At 47.4% G+C, this 10,799-nt stretch overlaps 1 protein-coding gene across 1 annotated transcript in view; it reads right to left on the bottom strand.

Annotated features, from left to right (window-relative positions):
• Positions 1-995: 995 nt before the first annotated feature.
• The window catches only part of GALNT5 (polypeptide N-acetylgalactosaminyltransferase 5), a 41,992-nt gene continuing 32,188 nt past the window's right edge, over positions 996-10,799 (bottom strand). The window contains exons 9-10 of the mRNA XM_069982726.1: positions 10,171-10,332; positions 996-4,375 (exon numbers count right to left, since the gene is read on the bottom strand). Of these exons, the coding sequence (XP_069838827.1) occupies positions 4,235-4,375; positions 10,171-10,332 (303 nt within the window). The 3' untranslated portion in view covers positions 996-4,234. The remainder of the gene's footprint in view (positions 4,376-10,170; positions 10,333-10,799) is intronic.

Below are 10,799 nucleotides of genomic sequence, written 5' to 3'. Positions count from 1 at the left end.
GGGAACCGGTCCCCACGGACACAGAGCCCATCCGACCCCCCGGTGCAGCCCCCGGATACTTACCCTTTCCGGCAATTCCCGCTCCTGGAGCCGGTCCCAGGATATATATATATATAGATCCCAGGTCCCAGGATATATATATATATATATATATAGAGAGAGAGAGAGAGAGAGAGAGAGAGAGAGAGAGCATTGTGTGTAGGGGGGGCCCCATACAGTTTTTTGCTATGGGGCCCCATGAATCCTAGCTACGCCCATGTGCTCGAGGTTCGTTCATCTCTAAAGGCCCTATTCCACCAACAGATCTGACGACAGATTATCTGCCAAAGATTTGAAACCAAACCCAGGAACAGACTATAAACAGAGAACAGGTCATAAAGGAAAGACTGAGATTTTTCCTCTTTTCAAATCCACTCCTGGGTTTGGCTTCAAATCTTTGGCAGATAATCTATCGTCAGGTCTGTTAGTGGAATAGGGCCTTAACTCCTTGCCATCAGATGGTTGCTGCTACAACCCGAGCACCCAGTGTGCTGTTGTGTATCTCCAGGTCTGCAATCTTATTGGGATGGACAATCCTGTTAAACTTAACACTAGCTGAATAAATCTGTATATAAGGCACTGTCCTAGTGATTGCTCCTAGTTGCCAGAATGTTATATTTTATATTCAGAGCTCTATATAAGAAATAAAGAGCTCTGACCCCTTAGAAAGATCTATGACACATGGAATAGGTTCCTCTCTGGGCTCAAGACTGATGCAAGACTGATCACTCAGGATGCTGTCTATATGGCACAATGGAGAGATGCCATATATGCTGCTATGGCGGACCTGGCACATCTATGCATTACGTAACTGGCCGGTCACTGGAATAGCTGACATATTATTCTAGATATATTCATCACTGTGTATGTATCCTCCAATGATAACAACGATCACTGTCTTCATGAGAAAACCCCTTTAAGACATGAATAAAACATTACATAAACAATAAACATAATACTGTCCAAAAATAATTTATTTCATCATTCTCCCAATCTGTACATTAAAATAAACAAAAGAAAATTAACTAAAATTAACTTTTTGCTCCTATAGACAATGTAATAGATTTCTGAGCCGTATCTGCTGTTAAATTATAGTGGATATATAGATTTTTTTAGACACCAGTCCATCAAGTACAGGAAATTGAGACCCCTCATTCTCACTGTAGGGTCCAGTAGGTTACTGTAGGGTCCAGTAGGTTACTGTAGGGTCCATTTTACTGTAGGGTCCAGTTTACTGTAGGGTCCAGTAGGTTACTGTAGGGTCCAGTAGGTTACTGTAGGGTCCAGTAGAATATTGTAGGATCCAGTAGGTTACTGTAGGGTCCAGTAGGTTATTGTAGGGTCCAGTAGGTTATTGTAGGGTCCAGTAGGTTACTGTAGGGTCCAGTAGGTTATTGTAGGGTCCAGTAGGTTACTGTAGAGTCCAGTAGGTTATTGTAAGGTCCAGTAGGTTATTGTAGGGTCCAGTAGGTTACTGTAGGGTCCAGTAGGTTATTGTAGGGTCCAGTAGGTTACTGTAGAGTCCAGTAGGTTATTGTAGGGTCCAGGTTACTGTAGGGTCCAGTAGGATATTGTAGGGTCCAGTAAGTTACTGTAGGGTCCTGTAGGTTATTGTAGGGTCCAGTAGGTTACTGTAGGGTCCAGTAGGTTACTGTAGAGTCCAGTAGGTTATTGTAGGGTCCAGGTTACTGTAGGGTCCAGTAGGTTATTGTAGGGTCCTGTAGGTTATTGTATTGTCCAGTAGGTTACTGTAGGGTCCAGTAGGTTACTGTAGGGTCCAGTAGGTTACTGTAGGGTCCAGTAGGTTATTGTAGGGTCCTGTAGGTTATTGTATTGTCCAGTAGGTTACTGTAGGGTCCTGTAGGTTATTGTATTGTCCAGTAGGTTACTGTAGGGTCCAGTAGGTTACTGTAGGGTCCAGTAGGTTACTGTAGGGTCCAGTAAGTTACTTTGCTTTATTACCATTTACCATTTCCTGGTAAACACTTTTCAAGGGGTTATCGGGGAGAAGGAAAATTGGAGTGAGGACTGGCTGAACCTGGTAATTTTGTAAGTTCTGTACAGAAATATTTTTGTTAAGATGTGTAAATCATCAGAGTTAATTTTCCTTGTACCCCTTGAAACTGCAACAGTTGCCCGTTCACTTGTAGCTCTTTGCCTTCCATAAAGAATAGATGAAGGGGAAGATCAAAAGAGGCAGAGCACTGCTATGGAAAACAGTCTTGTGCCAAAACGGGGTGGACGCTCACCTTGTTGCCATTTGGGCTTTGGACATATTACCCCAATTCAAGGGGTAGTATCCTCGGGGGAAGAGCCAAAATTAGGTGGGATTGAGGGCTGAGATATATAAATACCATAAATACCATATCAATACCCTTAATCCCTACCCCATATCAACCCAGCAACAACTTTTGGATTTCAACTGCCTGACCCTATTGCTTTCACAGAGATAGGTCACCATCAGAGCTGTCAGGCGGCAGGTTACCTCCCTTTTTCTACAGAACACACAAAAGAACATTCGTATGTATGTTAAGAAATAGTTTATTCTGCTGACAGCTATTAAAGGTCACCTTTACAACCGATGGGGATCATAGAGGTCAGATCCCCACCAGTCATTAAAGAGGTTGTCCAGGGAACAACACCATAGGAATGAGTCAGCTCTTTCTGGTGACTCCATAGGAATGAATAGAGCCGCCAGAAAAAGCAGAGTAAGCACTTTCTGGCTTATTTGGCTCTTTCTGACAGCTCTATAGGAATGAATAGAGCCATGCTGTACCCACGGCTGTATTCATAACAAAGAAGCCGGGGGCCCGATACAGAGATCTGCGCAGTTTACGGAGGTCAGACCCCCGCAATCTCCTACTTGTCCCCTATCCTGTGGATAATGGACAAGTTAATTTTCCCTCTACAACCTCTTTAAGTGATGGCTAGTGATATACCATTACTTTATGGGATGGCAAAACCTCCTTAAAGGTCTCTTTTAATATAATATACACGTTGAGGCTGGAATCAAAACAGTTCGTTGAATGACAGCTATCTAAACAGGCTATCAATTAAAAGGTCTTCCAGACAAGCCCTTTAAGCCCTTTAAGTCATAATAATAATTTTGAATATCAGTCTTCCTAGAACCAGGACCTGCAACCATATGGTACTGCTAAACATATTTGTTTCTACTGAATAAAACTGGTCATACATGGTGCAAAAGAGGAGGCTACCATAACTTCATATTATAATTAAGTTTCCTAAAATCTAACAAAAAATGTAGATCATACATGAAGTCTATTAATACTTACAGGGATAAAGTGCACTAGTAATCTCTGCAATATTTTCTTTAAAAGAAAAAAGATTTCTTGCCTACAAAAAATTGAAGGTCTGGGTTATGGTATGCATTACAGCATATGGCCTGCAGGTGGCGCTGTTCCCTTACATACTATAATGCATGATCCAATACAGAAGCTATAGCACGTGTTTCTGTGGGGCAACAATTAACATGTATGATATCACTGCAGGTAACACAATCCCATATAAAATACCTAGAACACACAAAAAGATGACATCAATGCAAAACTCTGCTCAAAGATAAAAAAAATCTTCAAAGTATTGCTTGTATTTGTATCTTAGCTGAATATTGTAAACATTGTGTACTCCCCTATTCACCGTTACAGTATGGTTTCTACATAACAGCAGTTGTTGGCTCCTTATACCTGTAGATGTGTCAGAGGTCTGGTCAGACTGGCCCCCCTGCGTACCAAATGCTCATCTTGTGGACTCATAAGACTCCAAAGATCCCGTAGAAGTTGTCTCCATCAATGTATAAGGTTACCGCTCCTGTCCTGAATGTGTCACTTTAATTTATCCCAAAATAATAATGAATCACATATAAATAAATAACTCTGAGTCTCATAGCACAATCACCTAAAGATTCCCCCCCCCCCATGTAACAACAAACACCCCTGTAACGTAAAAAGCAGAATCAGTCCCAGAATCCTCATTAACCCCTTGTGGTTTTGTTTTTTGGTAATTTTTTCCAATTTTTAGGGAACTTTAATAGAAGTCTTTTCACGGTCCTCTTGACAGTCCGATCTACAGTACGTTCTGACAATTCCAAAAACCAAGTTGTGTGTAACACTAATGGCCGTCAGCTCCGCTCAGTGTTACCACAATATAGAACGTTCTCCGGAAACCGGCTTCACCTTCATGGAGCAAAGTACGTCTCGAACCTCCACTTCTGGAGACTATTCGTAGGGCTGCAGCCGCTGATCCGCACTCGGGATTGTGAAGGTTCAACCTCCAGACACATCGGATGCTTAATGTTTTCTAGCACTAAGTGGTCGGCCTATAAAACAGAACAATAGACACCTGGGAGTCAGGGAACAGCAAAAGCTGCAGAGTAGAGGGCAAGAAGGAACAACAAGAAGGATCTATCTATAATGCTTAACAATTGAACAATAAACACCGTCTGATTCAAGGATTATCAGAGTTTTACAAGATCTATCTATCTATCTATCTATCTATCTATCTATCTATCTATCTATCTATCAATCAATCATATATCTTCTATTATCTATCTATCTATCTTTTATCTATCTATCTATCTATCTATCTATCTATCTATCTCCTATCTATCTATAATGCTTAACAATTGAACAATAAACATCTATCTATCTATCTCCTATCTATCTATCTATCTATCTATCTATCTATCTATCTATCTATCTTCTATCTATCTATCAATCTATCTTCTATCTATCTATCTATCTATCTCCTATCTATTATCTATCTCCTATCTTCTATCTATCTATCTATCTATCTATCTATCTATCTATCTATCTATCTATCTCCTATCTATCTATCTATCTATCTATCTATCTTCTATCTATCTATCTATCTATTTATCTATCTATCTATCTATCTATCTATCTTCTATCTATCTATCTATCTATCTCCTATCTCTATCTATCTCCTATCTATCTATTTATCTATCTATCTATCTATCTATCTATCTTCTATCTATCTATCTATCTATCTATCTATCTATCTATCTATCTATCTATCTCCTATCTATCTATCTCCTATCTATCTATTATCTATCTCCTATCTATTATCTATCTATCTATCTATCTATTATCTATCTCCTATCTATCTATCTATCTATCTATCTATCTATCTATCTATCTATCTATCTATCTATCGCCTATCTATCTATCTATCTATCTATCTCCTATCTATCTATCTATCTGTCTGTCTGTCTGTCTGTCTGTCCAGGGGCGCCGCAATCATGAGGCGACCTGAGTCGTCTGCCTCAGGCGGCGCCACCAGCTGTCTTCATGGGGGCGGCATTCCAGGGCCGCTTTAACCAGAGGGCACATGGTGCACGTGCACCGGGCCCACTGGTTAAAGGGGCCCCCCCGAGCAGGCCGGCCGTTGCTATGTGCGACCAATGCGGTCGCACAGGGCTCCGGCCACCAGCCTGTCAGGGGGGAGCGCCATGGATGGGTAATCTACTTACCCCTCCATGGCGCCCCCTGCAGGGCCCCCCCGTCCGCCGCTGCCCCCGCCCGCCCGCTGCTGCTGCGGCGCGTCAGCGCTGCAGCAGCAGCGACACTGACAGAGAGAGAGCCATTGGCTCCCTCCCTGTCAGTCACTCACTCTTGTGGCCGCACTTCCTGCGGTCACAAGAGGCCGCGCTCTCCCTCTAGCGCCCGACGTCACTGGAGCGTCGGCGCGAGGGTAAGGGGAGTGCAGCCTCTTGTGTCCGCAGGAAGTGCGGCCACAAGAGGGAAGAGAAGAGGAACGCGTGGACCCAGGTGAGTAACAGTGTTTGTTTTTTTCAATGTTATATGGGAGGAGGAGCTATATACTATTGGGGAGCACAGGGGGCTATATACTATGGGGGGCAGAGGGGGCTATATACTATGGGGGAGAACGGGGGCTATATACTATGGGGGAGAACGGGGGCTATATACTATTGGGGAGCACAGGGGGCTATATACTATGGGGGAGCATAGGGGACTATATACTACTGGGGAGCACAGGGGTCTATATACTATGGGGAGCACAGGGAAGCTATATACTATGGGGGAGCACAGGGGGCTATATACTATGGGGGAGAACAGGGGGCTATATACTATGGGGGAGCACAGGGAGCTATATACTATGGGGGAGGACAGGGGGCTATATACTATGGGGGAGGACAGGGGGCTATATACTATGGGGGAGCACAGGGGAGCTATATACTATGGGGGAGCACAGGGGGCTATATACTATGGGGGAGGACAGGGGGCTATATACTATGGGGGAGCACAGGGGGCTATATACTATGGGGGAGGACAGGGGGCTATATACTATTGGGGAGCACAGGGGAGCTATATACTATGGGGGAGCACAGGGGACTATATACTACTGGGGAGCACAGGGGTCTATATACTATGGGGAGCACAGGGGGTCTATATACTATGGGGAGCACAGGGGAGCTATATACTATGGGGGAGCACAGGGGAGCTATATACTACTTGGGAGCACAGGGGACTATATACTACTGGGGAGCACAGGGGTCTATATACTATGGGGAGCACAGGGAAGCTATATACTATGGGGGAGCACAGGGGAGCTATATATTACTGGGGAGCACAGGGGAGCTATATACTACTGGGGAGCACAGGGGGCTATATACTACTGGGGAGCACAGGGGAGCTATATACTATGGGGGAGCACAGGGGGCTATATACTATGGGGGAGCACAGGGGGCTATATACTATGGGGGAGCACAGGGGGCTATATACTATGGGGGAGCACAGGGGAGCTATATACTATTGTGGGAGAGCACAGGGGGGGCTATATACTACTGGGGAGAGTGCACAGGGGGGCTATATACTAATGGGGGAGCGCACAGGAGGGCTGTATATAACTGGAGGAGCACATGAGGGGCTATATACTACAGGGACACCTTAAAACTATGGAGGCACAGAGGGGTGTAACTATGTAGGAGTACAGAGGGGTGTAACTACTGTATAGAGGTACAAGGGACCTAACTACTGTATGTGTTGGAGCCTAAAATATTTGTCTGGCAGATTCTGGAGAGAAGATTCACAGCCAGGAGAAGACTTCAAGGTGGCCCAGGCTGGATGGAGAGAAAAAGAAAAGGTGACAGACTCTGATCGGAGAAGACGCCCCCGGTGAGTCACTGGATGTAACTGCACTCTGTTATAGGATTGTAGTGTTAGGGGTCATGATGTGGCGGTTTTATGTAATGGTATCATTGGTGATATCTTTCTGTTTTGTTTAGTGCAGTTTTTATGTAATATGTAATCACTGTATGGTGGAAATAGTGTTATAAGGTAACTACTGTATGTATTGGGGCTCCTGATACAGTGTGGGGGCAAATTCAGTACATTATACAATGTGCCGAAAGGGAAGGGGGGGCCCACTCTTGAGGGCTGTGCACTGGGCCCACCAATGTATTAAAACGGCCCTGCGGCATTCAGTGGCAGACTATAATATGAGCGGTTCGGGCGGCCGCCCACATTATAATCCGCCACTGATTGTACCATGTACCGGAGTCCCCCTGCGCCCGGACAGCATCTGTAATGAGATGCTGTGAGCGGGGGAGACTGTATTCATAAGCGCCGCGCTGTAATAAATCAGCCGCGCGGTGCTGTTACTACAGCGCGGCGCTTATGAATACAGTCTCCCCCGCTCACAGCATCTCATTACAGATGCTGTCCGGGCGCGGGGGGACTCCGGTAAATGCATTCCACGTCCGTGATCCGTCAGGATCACGGAACGTGGGAATGCAGCCTTAGTCCCCCGGCTGATGTGCGGCTGCCGGAGGTGTCCCATCCTGTCCCCGGCAGCGCACGCATCAGAGAGATCCCCGTGCGCCGGAAGTCACAGCCACAGGCACACGGGGAGCTCTCTGATGCGCGCGCTGCCGGGGACAGGACGGGACACCCGGGCAGCCGCACATCAGCCGGGACCAGACCAGAGAGGCTCGACGGGGGAACGGAGGGCAGGTGAGTTGTGTGCTGTTTTTTGTTTTTGTTTTATCTGCTGTGCAGGGGGGGGGGGGGGAGAGGGGGACCATATATAAGGTAGGGGGGGAAGAGGGGGACCATCTATAAGGTAGGGGGGGAAGAGGGGGACCATCTATAAGGGAGGGGGGAAAGAGGGGGACCATCTATAAGGTAGGGGGGGAAGAGGGGGACGATCTATAAGGGGGGACCATCTATAAGGGAGGGGGAGAGGGAAGAGGGGGACCATCTATAGGGGGGGGAAGGGGACCATCTATAAGGGAGGGGGGAAAGAGGGGGGACCATCTATAAGGGGGGGACCATCTATAAGGGGGGGGAAAGAGGGGGGCCATCTATAAGGGAGGGGCGGGAGGGGGACTGTCTATAAGGGGGGGGGAGAGGGGGACCATCTATAGGGGGGGGAAGGGGACCATCTATAAGGGAGGGGGGAAAGAGGGGGACCATCTATAAGGGGGGGCCATCTATAAGGGAGGGGGGAAAGAGGGGGACCATCTATAAGGGGGGGACCATCTATAAGGGAGGGGCGGGAGGGGGACTGTCTATAAGGGGGGGGGAAGAGGGGGACCATCTATAAGGGGGGGGGAAGAGGGGGACCATCTATAAGGGGGCATCTATAAGGGAGGGGGGAGAGGGGGACCATGTATAAGGGGGGGAGGGGGACCATCTTTAAGGGAGAGGGGACCATCTATAAGGGAGGGAGAGGGGGACCATCTATAAGGGAGAGGGGACCATCTATAAGGGGGGGGAAGAGGGGGACCATCTATAAGGGGGGGGGAGAGGGGGACCATCTATAAGGGGGGGAGAGAGGGAAGAGGGGGACCATCTATAAGGGGGGGGAGAGGGGGACCATCTATAAGGGGGGGGGAGAGAGGGAAGAGGGGGACCATCTATAAGGGGGGGGGGAAGAGGGGGACCATCTATAAGGGAGGGGAAAGAGGGGGACCATCTATAAGGGGGAAAGAGGGGAGAGGGGGACCATCTATAAGGGGGAAAGAGGGGGGAGGGGGACCATCTATAAGGGAGGGGAAAGAGGGGGACCATCTATAAGGGAGGGGGGAGAGGGGGACCATCTATAAGGGAGGGGGGAGAGGGGGACCATCTATAAGGGAGGGGGGAGAGGGGGACTATCTATAAGGGGGGGGGGGGAGAGGGGGACCATCTATAAGGGGGGGGGGACCATCTATAAGGGGGGGGAAGAGGGGGACCATCTATAAGGGGGGAGGAGGGGGACCATCTCCTAAAAGATCAGCACCCTCCTCTCCTGACATTCTCTGTGCTGCTGTGACCTGTCCTAAAAGATCAGCACCCTCCTCTCCTGACATCCTCTGTGCTGCTGGGACTTCTCCTATAGGATTAGCACCCTCCTCTCCTGACATCCTCTGTGCTGCTGGGACCTCTCCTATAGGATTAGCACCCTCATCTCCTGACATCCTCTGTGCTGCTGGGACCTCTCCTATAGGATTAGCCCCCTCCTCTCCTGACATCCTCTGTGCTGCTGGGACCTCTCCTATAGGATTAGCCCCCTCCTCTCCTGACATCCTCTGTGCAGAAAGGGACCAAACATTATGTTTAGCAGTGGGGGGGGGGGGGCAGTAGTGGATTATAATGTGGGCGGATTGACGGGGGGGGGGGGGGGGGCGTCATTCTATAGTTCGCCTCGGGCAGCAGAGAGGCTAGAATCACCCCTGTGTCTGTCTATCTATCTATCTGTCTATCTATCGCAACTTCAGTCAGCTCTCAATGTAAGTTTATATATCAGGATATATGACGGGTCACAAGCTGCAGAGAGGATTATCATACACACATAGCTCCACATAGAAGGACTGTGCTGCTGCCAAGTATAAACTATAGCAGGTGAGATACCAGCTGAACAACAGGCAAAGAACAGTGAAAGTAAATGGCATCTCGGGTGCAGAGACCTATCAGGCCTGGCAGCAGCAGATCTATAGGGCCGTGTTTGCCTTCTTTATCTTAATGACGCTATTTTTGGGCTTAGGGTGAAGCACGGCGGGCTACCTAGCACAGATCCTGCTCACACATAAGGTAAGTACCTGGGCGGAGATGTTCTGTGTGAACGGAGTGTGGAGCACTATTTACTCACCAGCACAGGCTGGAAGGCTGTCAGTGACCTGTGTAACCAGCGCAGGCTGCTGTTCAGGTTGTCGCACGGCTTTACAGCCAGTTGGTTCTTGACTTGGTCGGGTGAAATGCAAAGATCCTTCTGTTTAATCATCCTTAGCCAGGTGAAGTTAAACTGCTGGTTCTGGGCCGAGAACAACAAGACGTGCATGTTACGTTTGAACCAAAAACTCAGAATTTGATACATTTGGTGCATCTTTAGACACTGCTGACCACCTATCCATGAACTTATTAATGACCACAGCTAAATGGAGTGATACCTGAGCCGTTAGATGGCAACTATAGTTATTGCAGCCAGTATTACTTCATTTATTTCTCCTTTAGACTGTTAACTGAGCAGTGTAGCATAGTATATGCCTTACAGCTCAGTGCACAGGAACATGGACACCTGTCAAGATGACAAGAGTCTCTGCTCTTCTACCAGTTTTTCTTGGGTGCCCTACACTAGAGCATTATGGAATCTACATACTGAGCAGGAGACATGCACTGTATTCTTCAGTATATAGAAACATGTACGCCTTTCTAGATGACAATAGGGTATGTGATACCCTATGCTAGAACACCATAAAAACTACCTACTGAGCAGGAGGT

Source organism: Dendropsophus ebraccatus, chromosome 9 (genome assembly GCF_027789765.1).
Source record: "Dendropsophus ebraccatus isolate aDenEbr1 chromosome 9, aDenEbr1.pat, whole genome shotgun sequence".
Lineage (NCBI taxonomy): Eukaryota > Metazoa > Chordata > Amphibia > Anura > Hylidae > Dendropsophus > Dendropsophus ebraccatus.
This window is presented reverse-complemented; position numbering and strand designations above follow the sequence as displayed.